Source organism: Orcinus orca, chromosome 6 (genome assembly GCF_937001465.1).
Source record: "Orcinus orca chromosome 6, mOrcOrc1.1, whole genome shotgun sequence".
Taxonomy (NCBI): domain Eukaryota; kingdom Metazoa; phylum Chordata; class Mammalia; order Artiodactyla; family Delphinidae; genus Orcinus; species Orcinus orca.
The window spans coordinates 12,036,640-12,061,930 of record NC_064564.1 but is presented as its reverse complement, the minus strand read 5'-3'; the positions used below and the strand labels follow the sequence as shown (position 1 = coordinate 12,061,930).

The window sequence follows — 25,291 nt, the reverse complement described above, 5'->3', positions numbered from 1 at the left end:
AATGAAGCAGTACTGAGCTTCCATGTCATGATAGCTTCTTCTTTTAAACATTGGAAAAAGGGAATAGCACTTAATATAAAAATGGTTGTAGCAAATAACTATTTCATGTATATATAAAATACATATATACGTATATAAAATATATTTTAAAGCAACATATAATTTTTAATTATCTACTTTTTGTAAGATCTCTGCAGTGAAAAAAGAAGACATAATTAAACGACCATTCTAAATAATAATCAAATAAATAATGCATATTCTCAATGCATAATGTTTGAATTTCTATTATGGCACCTCTCACAGTTCTGGGATCAGAATCACTGACACGTTTCCAATTCCCTAGATAAACTGAGAACCATTGATATCACAGAATATTTATTTTTGCCTTTAATCTGTTTACTCACATACATTTAATGTTTTAAGCCCAAGAGACTCTATAAAGGGTGGTTGATTGACAATTTCTTTTTTGCTGGCAATTGTTGAAAATGTAATCATGAACAACTACCCAAAATAGTAACAATTATAAATACTGGGAAAAGAAAATATCTTTTTTGGAATGCAGAGGAGTATAAAATTTTTATAAAGAGGCAGAGAATTTAAATGGACCGTGAACAGTTGATGGAATGTGAGTGGGCAAGAAAGAGGGAAGAGTGTTTCAGACAGAAAAAGCATCCTTAGAAAAGACAACGGGCCAGTCTCCATGTGAAATGGAGGATACGGCAAACTTGATAGTAACATCTCAACCATGGGCCCCCCAAGTTTTCCTGTCTAATAAATTCATGCTTTATGTTGTTTTAGAACTAACTTCCTGGGGAAAATCTATATGACTATTGTAGCGTGTTAGAAAACATCCGCAAATATTTATTCCAATAATAGTTTTCTCTAAACAAAATATTTCATTGTTATCACTTGCTTATGAGGGAAGAGAATATTCACATAAGCTACTTTGTATTCACTAGTTCTGTTGATATCACTATACATATATTTTTTTAATTTGTATCATTTAAATGTGTATCCGAAGTCTGAGTACTGAAACTTAATTATTAGTAGATCAAATAAAACAAAAATCCAAGAAAAGGAGAGAGTTATGACTTTTCATAGTTTTATAAACAATTACATTCCTGACAAGGGAAAGAAGAATGACACATGATAAAATCGTAATGAAAAACTTAAAAGCAATCTATCTCTATAAATTCCTTTCTTATTATAAAATAATAAAACACTAATATACATTAAATGATATTTTCCACCAGTTCTTAAATTGCTCCTATTTAAGAAGAGAATTACCTTTAGTCTATTAAAACACTAAGGGACCCAACTTTGTATAGTACTGCCTAGTAAGAAGAAATGCACCTTCTGTGTTTTTCTCTTGCCTCTTGTTTTATTTATTGGGAAGAATAGAGGTAGCAGAGGATTATATGGATAAAACCATTAGAAATCTCCCTTCTGCCTCATGTTGCTTCTTTCTAAAAACTTTAAAACCCTTTAAAAGATTATGAAATCTTTTTTTCCCCTCTTAAATTCCTGAAATTGGGCTTATCTCTTTCTTCCTACAAATCTTAAATACGGTACGTATCATCAAAGACACAGAATCTACTGCAGACCTCAGTTGGTGCCTACTGAGATTATATAGAGAATTAGGTTTTATGTGTAGCCTATCTCCCCCTAAATAATAATATGTAAACTTAAAATTTTGCTCTACTTCAAAAGGCCAAAGTGTATGACATTCTTTGTGTGCTTTTGTACGGTTATATACGTCAACTTACAGCAAAAATTACATCGGAAAATCTTAATCAGTATGAAAAAAATTCAAATTCCTGGAACATATGAAAATTCAAGCTCAAAAATACAGTAGTAAAAGAAGATGAGATTTATACCTCTACAGGAAAGAGCTAGTTTATTTTAGATGGTTTCTAAACTAACTTTTCTTGCCTCAGTCTTCTCTGTGCATGCACTTGTGTGCACATGTGAAAACAAGAAGGAATTTAGAGAAAGACGACTCAGGGTCAGATCTCAGCTCTGTCTTTGAAGGGCTGGGTGGCTTTTCTATACACTGAGTGATTGTACTTAACATGCTACTTTAAAAATGTAATGGGTAAAGCTGTATCCATCTACGGAATACATTTTTTTTTTTAAATGAACACAGTCAGAAACGCACTAATCACTCCTTAAGAGAAAATATGTACTTAGGATTACAGCTCTAATTTCTCACTTCACCTAATATCAGTAGGCTTTATTCAAAGAAGCTATTTTTTTTTCTAAAATCCATTGTAGTGGTAGATGTGAAAGATGTTGAGTGGCAGGAAAATAAACAAGGGATAAACAGACTAGCCCTTTATAGCTGTGTTAGTTCAGATTAGGTTCATTTGTGACTGACAGAAAGTGCACAATAATATTGGTTTAAGAAAGATTTGTTTTTCTTTCAAAAAAAAAGGAAAAGAAAAACCATGGAAGCAACCAGACCACATCTGGAATGGGAGTTCACTGATCTTTCTATCTTCTTGTTTTGTCATTCTTAACGTAGGATTTCTTCCTTGAGATCCAAGATAGATGCTCTGATTTCAGAAATCATAGCTGCTTTCCAGCTATCAGAAAAGAAGAAGAGGCTTATCTTTAAAGGCATTTCCAAGAAGTTAAAGATTTCTCAGTTTCACTCTTAGCTTTGAGTGTCCATGTGGCCAAGTTCCGGCCACTAAGTTGCAAATGGAAGTGGCATGTTTGGCTTTTTGGAAGTGCATGCGAAGGGAGGTCCAGAGGCTCCAGCTCATATTTTACGTTCACCGTTATGGAACTCAGTCTTTCAAGTGAAGCCAAAGGGAATTATTGCAAGTAGGAAAGGAGCATGATCAGACTGTGTCTCAGAAATATCACTAAAGAAGTAATATGGATAAGATACAAGGATGTAATGTACAGCACAGGGAATAGAGCCAATATTTGATAATAACTACAAATGAAGTACAATCTATAAAAATATTGAATCACTATGTTTTAAAAAATAAAAATTGATAAAAATAAAATAAGCCTCAGGCAAATTTGATATATAGATTACTAGTAATATGCATATATATGAGTAAAATATTGTCAAGGAACATATTTATCAATACATATACATGCAAGCATATACGTAATGTATACATTTATTGGAAGTGCATGTTTGGATATTTTTGAAGTTTTGGAGTGGGCAATTATAGAAGTTTGGAGAGCACTTGTCTAGACGAGAGATACACAGGAAAGTGATAATACGTGTGTGTGTGTGTGTGTGTGTGTGAGAGAGAGAGAGAGAGAGAGAGAGAGAGAGAGAGAACTGCTTTAATGAGAACATAGGATTCACTAAGCGCACAAGAGGGCACATAATTGTTAGTGGGGGGGGTGCAGCGTGGAGGCAGGACAACTTTTCAAAAGATGTGGTCCTTGAATTGAATTGTCAAAGTGAGAAGCAAAGGTGATCTGGGCAGAATCAACTGCCTGTGCAAAGATGTATGCACAAACCAGCATTAAAAATGTAGGAACCACAGCTGGTTCAGTGTGACTGGAAGCTACATTATATGTCAGGCGCGGGATGACAGACAAGGCTGGAGGGGATGTAGGTCATATTTTTTATATAATTTTCCAGAATAAAGGGAAGTTTCCATTTTATTTTATTTTTTTGCCACACCACGCAGCTGGTGGGATCTTAGTTCCCCAACCAGGGATTGAACCTGGGGCCACAGCAGTGAAAGCACCGAGCCCTAATGACTGGACCACCAGGGAAGTCCCAAGAAGTTTCCATTTTAAAATGTTTCTCAAAATGTTTCAACTATACCACCTTTTACTTTTTGCCAAAATTAATTGTTTTTCAAACAATTTTTAAAATTGGGGTTGTATATCTTTTTTATAATATGAATCATTTCCAAATTATTATATAGAAAAAAGGGAACACTTTGATAATTTTGCAGGTTAGTTAAAGTTACTGCAAACACTGAAGAAAACTTAAGACCTCTGAAAATCTCCAAAACTTTTTCAAATGTTTCTAAACATCAGCTTATTCTAAATAGTAGATATCATGGTTGACTCTTCTAATTTTCAGTGTTTAGCATTATTTTTATTTTTACCCCCTTTTTCTTATTTTTTCAATCCTAATATTTGTAGAAAAATGCACAACTTGAGATCATTACCTTGATCTTTCTCAAGAGAAAGGGGAAATTTATTATTTTTCTACAACACATTATGCTGCTTATATTCAAGCAGAATGGTTGAATGTTTGTGATAAGAATAAATATTCCAGTATACAAATAAAGTATAACTATTATCCAAAAAAAGGAAGCAATATGGAGAACTTAACAGAAAGTATGTTCACAGTGGGGAAGGGAAAAACTGGCCTCAGGGAGAGTAGAAAACGGTTAATGCAATAGGACATCCCAAAAATGGAGAGAAAGGAGCAATATGAGAAATGACCAAAAAAAAAAAAAAAAAGTCTTGTCCGCTGCTTGGACGTGGAGGATCAGAGAGAATGGTCTAGGATAAGCCTCATATTTATACCTTTAGTAACTGGGTGAAAAATAGTGCCACGACAAGAATAGGGCATAAAAGAAGAGGCATAGCCATGTAGAAAAGTATCATAAGTTAAGTTCCAGATATGTATGGTGAATGTAATGCCTATGAGATATCCAGTTGATGGAAAACTTCAGCACAGAGGTGAGAACACAAGACCTGGGACTAGATAAGATTGGATGGCTAGAATTCTGGGGCAAGGTTTTCCTACATTTTTTAATACTTGAGCACACATGGATGTTTCATCTCATTGTACAAACAAATAAGCCTGGTGACTCTCAGTCCTCAAGCCTGGCTCTAGCTGCACCATCTCACACACTGCAGGCTGAGCTGTGGCTAACACAGCACACCTGTAATCCACTGGGGCTTGCAGATGTCAAAAAGTCCTTCCCTGCCGAGGGCACTGCTGCTCAAAATGTGGTCCTTTAACCAGAAGAATAACCATCACCTGAGAGGCTGTTAGAACTGCAAACTCACCACGACTTACTGAGTCAGAATCTGCATTTTATCCAGCCCGGCAGATGAGTCATAAAGCACATTCAGATTTGAAAAGCACTGTCTTAAAAACACCAGCTTCTAAGGGATGAGCAGAAGGAGAGGTACTGGCAAAAAAAAAAAAAAAAAAAAAAAAAAGGATGGGGATTATGATAAGAGAAAAATGAGAACTAACACGGAGTGCGTCAGACAACCAAAAAGAAAAGTTTTGGAAATAAAAGAATGATCAATAACACAATAATATCAAATGCCATAAAAACCAAAAGAAATGTGGAAGATTATAAATAGCCTTTTGATACAAAAATACATGTACAGCTATGTTAGAACATTGAATTGTGCGTTAAAGAAAAATATAGCTTCCCTTTTTTAGAAGAGGCTATACTGCATGAGGAAGTAACAGTGGACACAGATGTGGCAGGCACTTCTTCATTTGCTTGTTTAATTTTGCTTTTACAATGAAAGGAGATTTGAGCTTGCTCACATCCTGGAAGAAAGAAGTCAGTAGATTAGGAAATGCTTAGGAAAACACAAGAGAGGTTCAGAAGAGAAAGGGCAAAGTCACTGATGAGGTGAAAAGGAAGAGTTTTAAGAGCAGTCGTTGAGGGGCAGCTTTTGAACCAGAAGTCTTAAGTCTTTCTCTGGGACCGGAGGCAGAATGTGGCAGGCGGTAGAGACGGGAATTGTGATTTTGTTATTCAGTTGCATGCTCAGTTATCTCTTTGAAGTAGGAGACAAGGTCATTAGTCGAGATAAAGATGAACAACGAAGCAGACAGGTTTAGGCTGATTTAACGGTTACAAAACACAGAATATAGCTGAGTCCACATTACCTCTGGTACTGGACAGGCTGTGCTCCCAGCTTTCTTGGAAGAGTCGGTCCAGCCCCGTGAGAGCAAAAGCCCCCATCACTCTGCAGAGGAGCGGGATGCAGCCTAGGACATGATCTTTATTCAGGCCTCGCTCATTTAGGTGGCAAAGTCAGAGGTAGAGCCCACATCACCTAATTCAAATTAACTGCTTATTTTTCCAAAAGAGCACAGTGATTTAGGCTCTTCTACACTAGAAAAAGGAATGATCACATCATTCTTTAAAAGGTGAAATGTGGCTCATTCAGCTAGAATCACAGTAAGTTTTTTTTAATGAATAGTTTCATCAAAAAATATAAGAATGAGACCCACTTTCAAACTTTTTGCTCTTCTCAGGGTTCTATACATGAACACCATGTGTGGCAGTGTAGGTGTGTCCACTCACATCTCTGACCCGTTTCTTTTCAATCTTGAAAATAGGTAGTCTTTTCCTAGGAGGCATTACCTCCAGAGATTTTGTTATGCTTGATTAAAGGAAAACATGTTCTTACAGGAAGAGGAAATAACTTCTATAATCTAGAAGCTTTTACAATCCTTTTGTTTCCTGGGAAACTGTAAATGTCTTGCCCAAAATAGTTTAGGCACCTAAGTAGAAGGAAGGTGGAAACGGGAAGAAAGAATGGAGGTGAGGCAGAGGGAGAAGGGTGTATATAACCTCAGATGAATATTAGCTTTAAGTATGATGTACAGTCACTGATTGTATCTTGCTAAGCTCTTCTCACTCTTAATTTTTAAAAAGAATATAATCCAATAAAAACCTTGATGTGTAGTCTAATTTTCGCTAGAGGGAAATTGAACAACACTATATTCACTGCTATATTTACCTTTCCTTACCACTTCCAATTATAAACTCCTTTTTGCTTTATTGTTTGATTCCCTTCTTTTTTCTGTGCCATTCCTCTCTCCTTAAAGGAATGTAACGAACAGACAAATGTAGGGCTTCCTGCACCACAGGAAGAAAAATGTCCAATAACTCAAATATGCTTAAGTCAGAACACATTCCATTGAAAGGTGACATTAACATAAACATTTGTAGTCACACAAAAGGGAATATCTACCATAATCTGAATAAGTCGGTGCTCTGCTGGTTCAATATTATTGCAGAAAACAACCTTAGCATGGCTCCACTTTAATATTCTTTTCAGGTTCAGAGATTCAGAGACTGGTGCTTTAAAAATATCATGGTTTTATGCCCTCAATCTTATTGATTTGGGGATTTATAAAAATGCATTTTATTAGTAAGCATTCATGCAAGCACAATTAGATCAAAATAAAGCAGTACTACTTCTGCTGTATTGTTTCCTTTGTAAATATAACTCAGTTAAACATCTCAAGTAAAAGGATTTCTGTATCACTCATTTCTGGCTTGTGGGATTACGGTGCTTTTTTCCCCTTATTTTACTGTATTTTTATGAAATACAGTAGATTAATAGATTAAAATGAAATTTAGAGAATGTGTTTTTGTTGTTGTTGTTTTTGTTTTTCTGCAGTATGCGGGCCTCTCACCGTTGTGGCCTCTCCCATTGCGGAGCACAGGCTCCGGACGCGCAGGCTCAGCGGCCATGGCTCACGGGCCCAGCCGCTCCGCGGCATGTGGGACCCTCCCGGACCGGGGCACGAACCCGTGTCCCCCACATCAGCAGGCGGACTCTCAACAACTGAGCCACCAGGGAAGCCCGAGAATGTGTTTTTTAAAAAGTTTTATGCACATTTTAAAGGTCTAAGTGGTGTTTTGTCAAATAAGATTCAGGAGAGCAGCACAATTCTTTTTTTTTTTTTTTTTTTTTCGCGGTACGCGGGCCTCTCACTGTTGTGGCCTCTCCCGTTGCAGAGCACAGGCTCCGGACACGCAGGCTCAGCGGCCATGGCTCACGGGCCCAGCCGCTCTGCGGCATGTGGGATCTTCCCGGACCGGGGCACGAACCCGTGTCCCCTGCATTGGCAGGCAGACTCTCAACCACTGTGCCACCAGGGAAGCCCTATCCATCTCATGATATATTTCAAGTACTATTTTTACTCCTCTATTCCAAAAATATGTAATATCTCAGTGGTTTTATATAATGTCTCAGTATATTTATATAATATCTCAATCAGTGTTCCAGGATTTGGGGGTATAATAGTAAATAAGCAAAAATCCCTGCTCTTAAGAAGTTATCTTCCAGTAGAGGAAAACATAAAAATAAATAAGTGAATGAATAGTATTTTATCTAATAATATGTTTTATGGAGAAAAGTAAAGCAGAAACAGGGAAGAGAGAAAATGTGAGAAGGGAAGACATTTTCTTTTTTTTAATTAATTTTTATTGGAGTATAGTTGATTTACAATGTTGTGTTAGTTTCTGCTTTATATCAAAGGGAGTCAGTTGTACATATACATATATCCATTCTTTTTTAGATTCTTTTCCCATGTAGGTCATTACAGCGTATTGAGTAGAGTTCCCTGTGCTATACAGTCAGTCCTTATTAGTTATCTGTTTTATATATAGCAGTGTGTATATGCAGAAGGGAAGACATTTTCAAGGAGACCTTTTGAGTGAAGACTTGAAGGTGACAAGGGAGCCATACAGTGGGATCTAAAGGAGATTGGTTTAGGTAGAAGGGGTGGCAAGTGTGATGGCCCTTAGGTGCCAGCATACTTACTAAAAGTTTTCAAAGAAACCATCCAGTAAAATATCATTGCAAATTTCTGTTTTTCAATATAGATAACCTATGATATTGGATATGTGTCTCTTAGATGTTTTAAAACCATGCTTTAATTCAACAGGTCCAAAATTGAACACATTATCGTAACTCTCAAAGCTGGTCCCCCTTTTCCCGCTGTCCTATATCAGTGAATGATGTTTCCATCCATACAGTTGCTCTAGCCAGAAAGCTGGGTCGACATCACTTAACTACTGCTGTATAACACATTATCCTGAAATTTAGTGCGTTAAAACAACAATGAATGTTCATTGCATGGGTCAGAAATTCAGGAACAGCTTAAGTAGATGTTCTAGCTCAGAATCTTTCGTCAGGTTACTGTCAAGATGTCAGCCATGGTTGCAGCCACGTGAAGGCTTGACTGGTGAAGAGAATCTGATTTCAAGTTGGCTCAGTCAAATGACTGGCAAGTTCGTGAATCCTATTGGTAGAAGCTCTCATTTTCTTCCATGTAGCTACTTGAGTGGCTGAGGGAAGAGTGAATGACCCAGAAGAGAGCTGGGTGGAAGTAGCAATGCATTTTATGATCAAACTACAGAATTCATGTCATCAAGAATTTACATTGTGTAGGCAGCATTCAAGAGGAGGAAAATTAGGCTCCACCCTTTGAAGGGAGGTGTGTCAAAAAATTTAAATAAGCATTTTTAAAATCATTGCAATCACGCTTGAAACATTTTCCTCATTCCCAACCAGTACCAAACCATCACTAAATTTTATGGATTTTATCAGTGATATATATATCTCTTAGATTATTCTACTCTCTCCAACCCCACTGCGATCAAAATTACTCACACTATCCTCGGCTCTCACTTTGACCGCAGGAGTTGTTTCCAAATGGGAGCTGTAAAGACAGAAGTCCAAAATGTGATCCATGAGGCACTGCATGATTAGGTACCTACAGCCGTCTCCAGCCTCATTTGTTATTACGTTGACACTTTCTGTCTCTATTCCAGACACACTAACATTCCTTTAGTCTCTGTCCTTCCCATGACACCACAGGTTCTAAGATATTTTCTCTTGTATGTCTATTCAGTCTTTTTCTGCCTGAAATTCTGGACTACTATTTCAGCAGCCCCTCCTCCTAGAAGTGTTCACTGAATTTATACCAATTGATAGACTTCTTTTGATTATTTAAAATCTTGCTAGAATACCAGAACTGAAATAAAACTATTAAACTAAAGACAATATAAAACCAGAATTGCTTTAAATATTCATTCAGTAGTTGATTTCTGAAAACTAAATGTCCTGAATAAGAAGTTATTTAAGGAAGAGTGGTAAACAAGTGTGTCAGTTAGGGGCCCTATAATTATACATTTGCAATATGACTTTGAACTTCTCTTACTAAGGTGCCTTCAACCATGAATTGAATTCATAAGCTAGGATGGGTCCATCAGATTTTTTCTTTATGGTGCTCAGTATTTCCTGAGTTTGTTGGTATTTTCTACACTTGGATTTCATGAGATACTATTATACCATTCAGGGCCCTTTTACATTAATTAGCTTGAGTGAATTTCTCTTTATTTCAATTAAAAATATCCCTGACCAAAAGAGTCATGCTATCAAAGGCAAAATCCAAACATTGGCTTAAGAATTTGACATTTTTTGAAACATATGTGTAGAATATGTCATTTGTTTTACTGCAATTTTCTGTGAAAAATGTGTACCACTTTTAAGTCTCCATTTTTATACTGGTTAAAGAATATCTGGCTTGCCCAACGTGAAGCAACTAGTTAATGACAAAACTAGAACAAAATGTAAGCCTCCTGGCTGTCCATCTGGAGCTTCAGCCATTCTACTGTGATGATTTTCATTTAATTATCTTGGGCACTGGACACATAATAGGAACTATTGAGTCTATTCTAAGTAATTTTCAATGTTTCTGAAATGCTTAATTAGTTTTCTTTAAAATAAACAAGTCATTAAGAAGCTACAAATCAATGAGTTAATTAGCTGTGTTACGGCCTTTTAGATTTTTCAGTTGAAATAAGCTGATGTCAAAACTATAAAGAAGTAAACTACTACCCATGAGAATAGACAGTTTCCATAGAAGTTATAACAATTAGCATGAGTTTTGAGCACAGCATTTTGAAAGCATTTAGTAAAACTGAGTGACTTTATGATAAAAATAAATTTTGTAGATGAAACGAACAAACTTGTATAACGATGAGAGTTAAGAAACCTCAGATGACTACACTATCTATCCCTGTCATCTACTTTTTTTTTTTTACATCTTTATTGGAGTATAATTGCTTTACAATGGTGTGTTAGTTTCTGCTTTATAACAAACTGAATCAGTTATACATATACATATGTCCCCATATCTCTTCCCTCTTGCATCTCCCTCCTTCCCACCCTCCCTATCCCACCCCTCTAGGTGGTCACAAAGCACCGAGCTGATATCCCTGTGCTATGCGGCTGCTTCCCACTAGCTATCTATTTTACGTTTGGTAGTGTATATATGTCCATGCCATTCTCTCACTTCGTCCCAGATTACCCTTCCCCCTCCCCATATCCTCAAGTCCATTCTTTAGTAGGTCTGTGTCTTTATTCCCGTCTTGCCCCTAGGTTCTTCATGACATTTTTTTTTCTTAAATTCCATATATATGTGTTAGCATATGATATTTGTCTTTCTCTTTCTGACTTACTTCACTCTGCCTGTCATCTACTTTCACTGGAGTCCTCCTTCTCCACCTGTCCTATCCCTCCACCTCCTATCCCACACCTATAACCCTGTATTAACCCTTCATATACAAACACGCAAACAATATGTAACTTACCACTGACAACTAGCAAGCATTGAACAGACATACCTACTAAGTCCTAATTTATGTAAGCACTGAACGTAGACACCACTGCAATCAGGTCTGGCTAAAAAAGCACCCATCACATTCTAATTGACAATTCTCCAGTTCCACCATTAAATGACGATTTTCAGACATATAACTTTGCTTTAATTTTCTCTTTCAGATTTCTATATCCTGATTTTCCCGTTTCTAAATATTTGTTCTAGGTTCTTCCCTGATTATTCATAAGCATCACTCCTAACTTGGGCAGAAGGACAGAAGGATGAAAATGTTGGACACTCTCTGGTGTATAATGTTTGACCTCTCCATCACTATATTTAGTTAATTCATTTCAAAAATACTTATCCAGTTATTTACTGTGGGTGCTCTGGATTACTTCTGGGGCTATTAAAACACATGTAACAGTCATGAGTTTTGCTTAAATATAAGATCCTATAAAGTCAGAGATAGATATTGATTGATTAATCTTATTAAAAATACAATTACATGGGCTTCCCTGGTGGCGCAGTGGTTGAGAGTCTGCCTGCCGATGCAGAGGACACGGGTTCGTGCCCCGGTCCGGGAGGATCCCACATGCCGCAGAGCGGCTGGGCCCGTGAGCCATGGCCGCTGAGCCTGCGCGTCTGGAGCCTGTGCTGCGCAACGGGGAGAGGCCGCAACAGTGAGAGGCCCGTGTACCGCAAAAAAAAAAAATACAATTGTAACAAGTGCTGTTAATGAGATACAAATTTGATAAATATTGTAACAGGATTTTGCAGAATGAGATAGAATAGGTAAGGCTTCCTGAGGAAATGATGCTTAAACCAAGATCACAAAGATAAGTAGAATTTAATTAAATGAATAGAAGACCAATGAGTATTCCAAAGGTAATGCCTAGCAGTAGGTTGTACCAGAGGAGCTGAAGAGGATATGGTGAGATGTGGTTGGATTATGGATAAAATTATAAGGTAGGACCAACTGGAAGGATATGATATGTGGAATACAAGAGGAGTCAAGAGTTATCAAAGATTTTCCAGCTGAGAAATGTAAAGATTTTGTTACCATTAACCAAGTTTGAAAAGAATGGAAGACAAACAAGCTTGTGTGGGAATAGCAGGAGTTTAATGTATGTTTGCTTTTATCAGAGAGCTAGGTTGCTAGCAATCTGTGATTATTTTATTCCAGTTTCAGAAATGGAGACAATTCCAAGCTATGCTTAGCTTCCTGCTAAGACTTCTGTATTTGTTTCATTCTTACTCAGCAGCTGTAATTCTTTGCGATCTCAGACCACCTCATAGGAGTTCACGCCTTTTTGTCCCCCTAAAATCCATAAAGCTTTCAAAACTTGTACACAGATTGTTAACCTCTCAGCTGGTACTCTGAAGTTTATTGCCATCCTTAAGGGAAACTCACTTCTGTAAGTTTCCTTGTCTTAGATCTTAGCCATGTGACTTTTCACTGTGTTTTTAGCTCTCTGATGCACAGTTTTTTCTTTTTAACCTTGTCTAGTGTTTTCAGTGGGAAGTTTAATTTGATTTAAAATATTGGCTTATAGGGACTTCCCTGGTGGTGTAGTGGTTAAGAATCCACCTGCCAATGCAGGTGACACGGGTTCTAGCCCTGGTCCGGGAAGATGCCACATGCCGTGGAGCAAATAAGCCCGTGCACCACAACTAATGAGCCTGCGCTCTAGAGCCCGCACGCCACAACTACTGAGCCTGCGCTCTAGAGCCCGCACGCCACAACTACTGAGTCCGCGTGCCACTACTACTGAAGCCCACGTGCCTAGAGCCCGTGCTCCGCAACAAGGGAAGCCACCGCAATGAGAAGACCACACACCACAATGAAGAGTAGCCCCTGCTTGCTGCAACAAGAGAAAGCCCACACACAGCTACGAAGACCCAATGCAGCCAAAAATTAATTAATTAATTAATTAAAAAAATAGAATAAATAAGATAAAAAAATAAAAATAAAATATTGGCTTATAAATTTAATATCTGAGTGGCCTGGGAAAAAAACCTCTTTACCTTAGTGTCTTCATCTGTAATACATAGGTAATAATATCTAACTAGAAAAGTTGTTATGAGAATAAAATGATATCATATATATACATGAATTCTGTGCCTGAGAGATCAGGAAGCAGCTACCATTTTTATTGTTAGGTGAATTTAAAATAACCCAAGCCTCATTAAACTGCAGAGAGAAATGAAATCGCTTTAAAATGATAATCATATTTCACTGGTACATTGCTCACAGTGGGAAGAATCAAGATCCCAGTACCCTTTTAATTTTGAGTTATTTCTCTGAGCCTCCAAGGGTATTCTAGAATAGTCCTTTTATATTCTTCCACTTTGGCCTCCTTTTAAAATAATTCATATTAAACAATCAACTTAAAGCCTGCTTCACTGCCTGTGTCATCATGGTAAACAATTTGTCCTCTTCTAAGGCAGGATGCTTTAGCGTGAAATGCTCAAAACATCACGTATTCTCAGATGTTTCAGTTTCTCTTTAGTTCTCCCATAAAGAGACTAAAGCCATAAAGAATTGGAAAGAATGTTCATCTCTTCAATTCTGGGTTTTATTTTTCAAACTGTGGGCTTGAAATATCAATTGCTTGTGTCTGCAGCTCAGAAAGTTCCAAATAATAGTAACTGTGACAATTTTTTTTTCACTAAGTGTTGTAACCCCATAGGACTGGTTTATAAAGCTAGAGAATACATAGTCAACTGTCTTTCCCCCTTATACCCCAAACCTTCTCTGCCTCAAGAGTCTGGGCACTGATTTATTTCCCATAAGTCACTGTGCTTCTGTGCAAATCAACTCATGAAAATAGATGCACAGAGATTTGTGGCCCTCGTGCCAAGACTCATCTCAAACCCATATTACGTTTCCTAGCTACAGCTTTCATATTTTCTCTCAATTTTAAGGTGCATTTAGCGGAGTGAAATAAGTATGGACAATTATATTAAATCCATCTTTACAGCATCTCTATTTAGCAGTTATTTCTGCCCTCCAAAAGTGGATATATTTTACTTTCTTGTCTCATTAAAGAGGAAGGGAGGGGATAGAAGGGGAGGGGGAGAGACTTATCTTTTTGATGGATTTTGGTATTTGATTTTAATGCTTAAAAAATATAGGCTTCTGCCAGTCTCTCAGAAATTGAAGTCTCTGAACTTTCAAGTGACAAGTCATTATAAAAATAAGAATATATAAGATTCTTAAGTGAAAAATGTGTAAATTGATGGGAATGTGTATGAGCCCACCTAGAGTTTCCAAGAAAGTTAATAGTAAATTCAGTACTTGGCACAGCATAGAAAAGACAAGCCAAGTGTGGGAGCCAGGCAAATTTGTGCAGAGATTGTTTTGAGATTTTCATAAATAAAAGACTTCTAAAATATCCAAAGATGCTTCCTTCAAAAATACTGATCATGAGTCATTTGCTAACAACTTAGTAACTTGCTATAAATATGTTGAAAGACAAGGTTTAGACAAAAAAAAAAATGGACTTCATAATAAAGTTTCTTATCCAAAATCCATTCTAGGGACTTCCCTGGTGGTCCAGTAGTTAAGACTTCTCCTTCCACTGCAGGGGGATGTGGGTTCGATCCCTGGTCTGGGAGCTAAGATCCCACAAGCCTCAGGGCCAAAAAACCAAAACATAAAACAGAAGCAACACTGTAACAAATTGAATAAAGACTTTAAAAATGGTCCACATCAAAAAAAAAATCTTAAAACAAAACAAAAACCCCCAAAATCTACTCTAAATGCAACTTAGATTTCTTCTTACTGCCTCCCCCTAACCTGAGTTTTTTTTCCTTTTAAGAATTTTTTTTTTTATACTGGAGTATAGTTGATTTACAATGTTGTGTTAGTTTCAGGTGTACAGCAAAGTAATTCAGTTATGCGTATACATATATCTATTCTTTTTCAAATTATTTCCCATTTAGGTTATTACAGAATATTGAGTAGAGTTCCCTGTGCTACACAGTAGGTCCTTGCTGGTTGTCTATCTTATATATTGTAGTGTGTGTATGTTCATCCCAAGCTCCTGATTTATCCCTCCCCCTCCCCCTTTCCCCTTTGGTAACCATAAGTTTGTTTTCTAAGTCTGTGAGTCCATTTTTGTTTTGTAAATAAGTTCATTTGTATCATTTTTTAAAGTATTCCGCATGTAAGTGATATCATATGATATTTGTCTTTCTCTGTCTGACTTACTTCATTTAGTGTGATAATCTCCAGGTCCACCAATGTTACTGCAAATGGCATTATTTCATTATTTTTAATGACTGAGTAATATTCCATTGTATATACGTGCCACATCTTTATCCATTCATCTGTCGATGGGTTCCTTCCTTGTCTTGGCTGTTGTAAACAGTGCTGCAATGAACATTGGGGTGCATGTATCCTTTCAAACCATGTTTTTGTCTGGATATATGCTCAGGAGTGGGATTGCTGCATCATATGGTAGCTCCCCCCACCCTGAGTTTTAACAACTTAGAAAAATGTTTTTGAATATGTAAGTATAGATGATATTGACTATTTAAAGATTAGAGTACGATCTCAGATTGGTCACACAGAGCCTCATACTGTGTATGTATGTATTTATTACTATAAGCTCTCTTAAATGATTACAGTTGTCTGAAGACAGTCTACCATTTTTCCTACGGTGCTAGTCTCCATGGTGCTAGATATTACTGTAATAGGAAGAAAGTTCTAGGAGAAATATACCAGAGCAAGAGTTGTAGGTGATTAGAAGTCTCCCCATATGCACAGACTCCACCATTTTCAGAAGCAAAGGGATAGCCTGTGTAGAAATGCTTTTTAGCCAAATACCCAATGTAATTTTGCCAACAGTAATTCCTTTTGAGTCAAAACTGTGAATCTTTAGAAATAAAATCAATTGTCCATAAGTCACTGAATGGCTCTCGTGTCACTGAAAGAAATATAACTAGTAAAGAAATCTGGACTATTTCTCTGCTCAGAATTTTCTCATTTATTAATAGGTATTATCATGCAGAGCTTGGTTGTGAATCCCTGTTATAAAACATGAAGGTTTTGCTCGAAGTGGCAGGAACAAAGGAGCCAGCCTATCATTCTCCTCACTATAATCTCACTTCCCAGCTTCTGTGCTCTGATCCTTCCCAAGGATTCTCTGTAGAACCCAGATGGGCCCAGACAGAGTAATCTACTGAACTGTGAACACTACAGATTCAAGTTTGTGTTATACATACTTACCATTCCTAACAGAGTGCTTTGCACCTAACAAATTGTATGAGAACTCAGAATTCATTGTTTCAACATTTAACAGATATTTAAATACATTTTGGCATGAGAAGGTATATCTTTACAATTTTATTGTTATAAGTTGCTTTAATTGTATTGTTAGTAAACCTCTCAGCTTATACAAGTCTTTAAAAAGTTTATGTATTATAATTTTAAAATAATTTATCATCTCTTACCTACCTTCACTCCATCTCAGTCCAATGTGTATTTCATGTATTCTTCTCAAAGCTCATTAATCAAATTATATTAGGGATTTTATTAATTTTTAAGTATAACATCAAAAGAATGTCTCTTAATAGAATATTTACTGGTATTTAGTCAATTACAAGTGTTGACTATTTGTTATGGGGAAACCCAGAAGGTAAACTCTGTATCTTTTCTTTTAAAAGCAAATCTTTACATTACTTATGAGAAAAGATTTTTTTTTAGAGTCTTACAAAATAGTATTATGAGAGTTAGCTGTTACCACAGGAGTGACTACAATTATCCAGAGAGAAAGATGGATGGAGCTGCGAGGAGTGTGGCTCTTTAAAACACAAATACAATAAAAACAAATATAAAAAGAAATCTAGGAACACACTGTCAGATCAGTGATAACAAAATTAGTGGAATACCGACCTCTGTAAATTCCCTTCTTCGTAAAAGCAGTGAGAAAACTGTCAAAAAAAGTGACAACTTGTTCAGAACTCTGGTAATTAATCAGAGATGTGCAGTAATCCACGAATTAGTTTAATCAAGAAAAACATCTGAATCTTGGTAAGAACAGTGGGATTTCTGGTGTTATAACTTGCCCTATTCCCATCCCCCTGTCTCGAGCTCCACGGTAGCATTGTAAGCCAATAGCCTACAATAACAGTAAAAACAGCAGCCTGGCAGCTACCAGAGGGGACAGAATGGAGTTTGAATTCCTTTAAAACCATATTCTTGGAAAATTGTCATTATTTAACCTGTCTGGAGGTTTTCTGGGATACCCCACTCACAAGACTTTTATTTGACCTAACTTGGAGCTTACCCTTTCCTGGAGATGTTTGTCAAATTTTTAACGTCATGAGTACCTGAGGCAGTAGAGAACAGTGGGTGCAGACTAACCATGAATCTTAAAAGAAAAAGCAGCAGGGCTTCCCTGGTGGCGCAGTGGTTGAGAGTCCGCCTGCCGATGCAGGGGACACGGATTCGTGCCCCGGTCCAGGAAGATCCCACATGCCGCGGAGTGGCTGGGCCTGAGAGCCATGGTTCCTGAGCCTGCGCGTCCGGAGCCTGTGCTCCGTAGCAGGAGAGGCCGCAACAGAGAGAGGCCCGCGTACTGCAAAAAAAAAAGAAAAGAAAAAGAAAAAGCAGCAGAATGATATATTCATAGGGGTTTAGAAAAGCTCCACATATTCTTGGGCATCTAGAAGTCCACACGTTATGTACAAGGCTGTGAGCATTCCATATGGTGGGCTGAACTGCATCCTTCCAAAATTTCACATGTTTAAGTTCTAACTCCCAATATCTCAGAACATGACTTTATTTGTAGATAATTAAGGTATAATGGAGTCAAATTGGTGGACCCTAATCTGATATGACTGGTGTCCTTCTAGGAAGAGATTAAGACATAGACACACAAAGAGGAAGGACCATGTGAAGACACAGAAAGAAGACGGCCACCTACAAGCAAGGATGGAGGCCCTCAGAGGAAACTAGCCCTGCCAACAACTTGGATTCCTAGCCTCCAGAATTGTGAGAAAATTAATTTCTGTTGTTTAAACCACCCAGTCAGTGGTAATTTGTTAAGAGAGTCCTGGCAAATGAATACACCCAGGGCTGTATGCATGCTCAGGAAGAACCCAGAGAGACCCTGAATTCTCAACTCTGGAGGCCTTTGGGCCCTGTGTAAATAGGAGGTAAAGGCTAAGGCAGATTTGTCAACTGCCTGACTCAAAGTTGAAGCAAAACCCCATGAACTCAGGACCCCCAGCAAATACTATGAGATTTATTGGTCCTGGGAATTTTAAAAAATCCCTGTCCAATTATTAGCTGATCTCTAAGCTAAGTGAAAAGATATCACATAGTCATATACGATAAATAATATAGACTTTACAGAATTTGTTCAGAAAAGTCAATTACTAGGCAAAGACCGTAAATCAGCTATTTTAAAAACATTCAAAGAGCTAAAAGAAACCATGCCCAAAGAACTGGAGAGAAAGTATGACAATAATGTCTCACCAAATACAAAATACCAACAGAGAGATAGAAATTACAGAAAGAACAGCAGAGAAATTTTGGATTTGAACGGTACGGTAACTAAAATGAAAAATTCACAGGAAGGCTTCTTGTAGTTTCCTCTGACTGCTGTAACAATTTACTACAAACTGGGTGGCATAAAACTGCAGAAATTTATTTCCTCAGAGTTCTGGATGCCAGAAGTCTGAAATCAGTTCACTGGGCCCAAAACAAGATGTGAGGAGGACCATGCTCCCTCAGAGGTTCTAGGGGAGACTCAGTCCCTTCCTATTCCAGCCTCTGTTGACTGCCGGCATTCTTGGCTACGGCCACATCACTCTAATCTCTGCTTCTCGGCCACACTGCCTTCCCTCTTCTGCCTGCCATCAAATATACCTCTGCATCTCTCTTCTAAGGATACATGTCACTGCATATAGGGCTGACATGGATAACCTATGATAATCTCCCCCATTCAGTGCAAAATGTGAGGGAATGCCAATTCAGCATACATAGTTAACTATAATTTTTTTTAAAAAAGTAGAGAGACACAGTATTACTGGTTCAGAGCCAGGTAAGTTGGTTTATTTGTTGGTGAAAGAATGTACTATTTTCTGACAACTGAAAGGAAGGGTTTTGCAAAGGAAATACAGGGAATAGTTTAGAAGCAGTAATATGTAGCTAGGAGAGCTCTGACAATGCCTTCTTCTGCCTGCTGTTCTTGGGCCATGGAAAGTGGACAAATGCTACTTAAGAGGGCAGGTAAAAGTTACTTAAAACCAGATGGTAGAAGAAAGTTCTGGAGTTACTGAGAGGAGAGGAGTGTTGTTTTTCCTTTCATGATGATGATGATGATGACATTAGAATAAACTTTCCAGGGATCAGCATGGCAAGGAGTTCAACTGACCAGTAATAATCAGAGATAAAGGCTTACAAAGTAATATGGAACCAGAAGAATAGGGAGAGAAGAAGCTTCTGTTTAGAGAGAAAGAAAGAAAGACAGAATCAAAGTTATTGAGAAGATAAGTGATTCAGAATGTCCAGAACTAGATATATCCTCTAGAACAGGGCAAGAGTTAATAGGTGCTGTTAACTGTGATACTATACTTTCAGAAATATTGTTCTCACATTACCATTGATATTGGATTTTACCGTTGTGATTATGAATTACTGAATATATGTGTGTGGTAGACAATTTAATGGTGATGTCTCTAAGGTTTATTTTCCCTTCTTATTAAACATTCTGGCAGGAGGAATTTAATAACTTGATACTGCTGAGAGTGACCACAAAGGTTCAAGGTTTGGCGATGCTCTAAGTTGAGTGACAGAGCTGGGAGGACGTGATGACTGACAATCGCCAGGAAGTAACATCAGGTTGAATATAAATATTTCAAACAGATGTGTGTTCAGAAAGCCTGTTTCACTTTTCTGAGCAAACTCTGTGGATAAAAAGAATCATTTGATATTAGCAAGTAGGCCTAGACCTTCTGGGACCAACCTAGGTAAATGAGGAGCTGGTCGGGGGTTCAGTCATTTGTGGGCTTCTAGGATGAGCAGCTGCAGAAAAAGGAAAATGTTTGAATGAAAAAAATACAATAACCCTTTAACTTTCCTGGACACAGGTTCTCATTCCATAATAGCCGACTGCACAGACCACATTTATGGTAATTTCTCAAACTCCATGCACAAATTTTAGGTCTGAACAAAATGTACTGCGTATGAATGACACCAAGTGAAAGCAGAATGAATTGAACTGAGTATGTTACTAATATAGGAAGCACTCACTCTAATTGAAGAAAAGAACATTGTTGTTTAATCTATAGGACCGAAGTTTTATTACTGTTGAGAACAATTCTTAAAACTTGAAAGGTGATGTTCTTTTCCTCTATAAAAGCAATAAGAATTGTATTTCACAGCTGAACTTTCATATTTTCTTATGTCTGAACAACTTAGGATAATTTTAGCTAAAAATTGCAATCAGAAATCAAATTTGGATAAATACAAATTTTGGAAGCCTAATAATTTGGAGTGGCTTTGTTTCCAGACTTAACTCAAATATTGTCACTACTGAATACATGTGAAAAATTATAAATTCTGACTGTAAATCTATAAATACCTGTTACTATGATAATATTCACTATACAGTATATAAACCTTTTTTTGTTGTTTTATTGTTTTCAAACTGTATTTTTTTGTGTGTGTGTGGTACACGGGCCTCTCACTGTTGTGGCCTCTCCCGTTGCGGAGCACAGGCTCCGGACGCGCAGGCTTAGTGGCCATGGCTCACGGGCCCAGCCGCTCTGCGGCATGTGGGATCTTCCCGGACCAGGGCACGAACCCGTGTCCCCTGCATTGGAGGCGGACTCTCAACCACTGTGCCACCAGGGAAGCCCCAAACTGTATTTTTTTGTTTTATTGAACATAAAGTTGTTTTTTGTTTTTTTGTTTTTTTTTTGCTTAGCATTTTTATTTTCTATTTCTAGGTAACAACTGTTAGGAAGACTTTTTCTTTGGGTAAAATCTGTATTATTTTTTCTCATTTGCAGCTTGGTTGCAACAAAGGAAACAGATAGTGCAAGGTCTCGAAGTGCCCCAATGTCACCTTCTGACTTTCTGGATAAATTAATGGGACGGACATCGGGGTATGATGCAAGAATCAGACCCAATTTTAAAGGTAATTGTTTTACTTACTACAATATATGACATGTGTTTTATTTTTTATTATGTTTTAACATCTTTATTGGAGTATGATTGCTTTACAGTAGTGTGCTAGTTTCTGCCCTGTAACAGAGTTAATCAGCTATACATATACATATATCCCCATATCTCCTCCCTCTTGCATCTCCCTCCCTCCCACCCTCCCTATCCCACCCCTCTAGGTGGTCATAAAGCACCGAGCTGATCTCCCTGTGCTATGCGGCTGCTTCCCACTAGCTATCTGTTTTACATTTGGTAGTGTATATAAGTTCATGCCACCCTCTCACTTCACCCCAGCTTACCTTTCCCCCTCCCCATGTCCTCAAGTCCATTCTCTACATCTGCATCTTTATTCCTGTCCTGCCCCTAGGTTTGTCAGAACCTTTTTATTTTTTTAGATTCCATATATATGTGTTAGCATATGGTATTTGCTTTTCTCTTTCTGACTTACTTTACTCTGTATGACAGATGATTAAACAAGATAAATTTTCAAATTGATTTCCCCCCAAATTCTAAAGCTTATTTCCAATAATCCTCCAAGCACTATATTGGTCAAAGATATGTCTTGAAAGAAGAAATATATTCTCATATTAATAGCTCTCACAATTAGTCTTCTTTGGACCATACAACATTACATTAGTTTGTGTACAATCTCATGATTTGATATGTTTATACATTATGAGATGATGATCGCAATGAGTTTAGGTACCATCTGTCACCATACAAAGTTGTTACAACATTGTTGACTATATTCCCTATGCTGTACATTACATCACCATTGACTTATTTATTTTACAGCTGGAAGTTCATAACTTTTAATCTCCTTCACCTATTTCGATCATCACCCTACCACCTTCCCCTCTATTCCCTTGTCTATTTTCTTTCTCTTTTAAAAAATGTGCCTACTGAATCAAATGAACTAATTTAAAGTGGGTATTATATATGCTTTCCCTTCCAATTTGTCAAAAGCCAGGAATTAATACTGTGAGACTTTAGGGGCATGTCTATCAAAAATGTGATATTCCACTAGTCTAAGTTTTTTTGAAAAAAATAAAGGAGCAAAATTAACTATATATTTTTTAAAAAAGAATAGGAACAGAAATTTGCCAAACAGATGTGACAATATGTTACAATAACTTAAATGATTTAGTATTCACTTCTTCATGGATTAAAAAAAAATTATTATTATTATTATTATTATTATTTTTTTTCTGTGCTGTGCAGCATGCAGGGCCTTAGTTCCCCGACCAGGGATGGAACCCATGTCCCTGCAGTGGAAGCACGGAGTCCTGACCACTGGACATGGATTAAAATCTTAATGAAAAAAAAAAAACAACCTAGAAAATACCTAGATAACTGATCAGACAATAGGAAAATGTTTTTAAAATATAAAATTATTGAGAAAAATCTGTATGTTTGACCTTTCAGGAATTTATAAATTTCATACGAGGAAAAAGAAAATCTTAGTAGAGACATTCGCAGACAATTTGCAGAAGATAAATTAGAATATTCAACCTAATTAACAATCAATGAAGTGCAAATTATAATAATGTGACAGCATTTTCGCCTTTCAAATTATCAACATTTAACAATAATATTATTGATAATTATTTCAGTCTCAAACACATTATTATAAAATTTATTTCTGGAATACTGATTTTAAATTTGTGATTGTTTTCACAAGTACATTTACATTAAAACAAAATTTACCTTCCAGACCATAGAAAAGAACAATTATTAAAAAACTATAAAATGACTTTATTAAAATGTAACTTTGGGGCTTCCCTGGTGGCGCAGTGGTTGAGAGTCCGCCTGCCGATGCAGGGGACACGGGTTCGTGCCTCGGTCCGGGAAGATCCCACATGCCGCAGAGCGGCTGGGCCCGTGAGCCATGGCCGCTGAGCCTGTGCGTCTGGAGCCTGTGCTCCGCAACGGGAGAGGCCACAACAGTGAGAGGCCCGCATACCGCAAAAAAAAAAAAAAAAAGTAACTTTGTATTTGCTCTTTTATATACTGCTAAGTTTGAAAAACTCTAGATGTAGACATTTTTCTTTAAACAAAATTATGATACTTATTTGTACTATTTTGTATCATTTCTCTAAAATAAGTACACCTTTTAAAAATCCTATTTGTTTGAGAGAAAACACTGCAGTACCAGGCATAAGCCACACAAACTGCAGGAAGGTTGTGTTGCACATTGCCAGGCGGGTGTTATTTTGTATGTTTATCTGTTTGTTGTTTTATGATAATAGTAAAAATCGTGTACCTGAATTGGGTAAAAATTAAATTGTCCAAAAATATTAGTGATGAATAGCCTCAACAGACCTTCAGCACAATTCTACTTCTTTGAGGCAAACACTGCAAAAGGAAAATTGGTCACTTCCAGTGAGCATCTGTTTAATCTCTTTGATGGCTTTCCAGGCCTTTTACAAAGAAGGTGCTATGAAAGTTCTTTGCACTAACTAGACTGCTAATTGGACGCCTCCATTCTTGCATTCTACCTCTTCTGTTTTTCTTTTCTGCCCAATAGTTTCTCTTTTTTTCCTGCAGGAATAATTATGTTTATTCATCTTGTTCACTCTCTTGAAGCCATTAGTTTTCTTGCATGTGATGGAAATGCTTTGTCATTGAGGAAGGGCTGAGTTGATTTGCCCAGGTGCTGATACATGTTTTGTCTGCTGTGTATGGAGAGAGATAGTTTTCTGCTGTTTCTCTCTCTGGGAAAGGAAATCTGACAGAGATGATACTGCCCTGGGCACAGCTTTGCTTTAGGTGAGTGTTGAGTGGCGAGGCTTTGGTCTGGGGTTCTCCAAATGCCAGAATAGCGATGACTTTCGTTTTGAGGTACTGGCAGGAACCCTGTTTTCCCCAGTTACTTTTTTTTTTTTTTTTTGCAAAGAGAAGTTGAATAAATTCTGGGAATCTAATGTATAGCCTTGAGATAATAGTTAACAGTACCCTATTATAGACTTAAAAGTTCTCACCACAAAAAAGAAACAGTAATTATGTGATGATGGAGGTGTTAGCTAATGCTAAAGTCATCATCTTATTGCAGTATCAAATCAACACGTTGTACATCTTGAACTTACACAATGTTGTATGCCTTTTATATCTCAATAAAGCTGGAAAAAGAAAACATTTAAAAAGTCAGCATTGCTTACAGAATCATATTATTTCCAATCACCTTAATAAGCTATGTTTGCAAAAGGAAAAAAAAAGTTATGTGCATCCTTCAAACCCATGGAAATTCCAGGCCATCCCGGCTCTAGGGGACTATGAATAAGGGAGCAGGGAGCTTCCTGAGAGGGGCGTCTATGGCCTCCCCTGCTGCCCAACCTAACTACCCACCTCCTTTCCTGTGGATGATGACCCTGAACTTTGTGCCTCTTAGCACTTAGCTTCCTTCTCCATGCAGTTCTAATCATCATTTATTTTAGACTTTTCTCTGTTTTGTCTGTCAACCATTTTCTTCTGCCTTCTATATTTTATGTGATTAAACCAATTCTGACTTCCCTCTCGTTCTCTTTGGTGTGATATATCTAGTCTCATTTTTATTCAATAATATCATTTTTATGCATTTGGAGAGAAGAAAACTATGCTCGATCCTCCATCCTGAAATAGAAGTTTCCAGGAATCACTGGAAACTGGAAACCAGTTTAACAGACAAAAAGCAATTGCATAGAGAATAAAAGTACATCCATAGACAATAAAATATTATTTCACTAGACTATCTACCAGCT

The 25,291-nt window shown here is 37.3% G+C and overlaps 1 protein-coding gene across 1 annotated transcript in view; it reads left to right on the top strand.

The window, feature by feature from the left end:
* Positions 1-25,291, top strand: part of GLRA3 (glycine receptor alpha 3) — a 158,097-nt gene that overhangs the window by 9,309 nt on the left and 123,497 nt on the right. Inside the window, exon 2 of the mRNA XM_004278690.4 lies at positions 21,401-21,528. Coding sequence (XP_004278738.2) covers positions 21,401-21,528 — 128 coding nt within the window. The remainder of the gene's footprint in view (positions 1-21,400; positions 21,529-25,291) is intronic.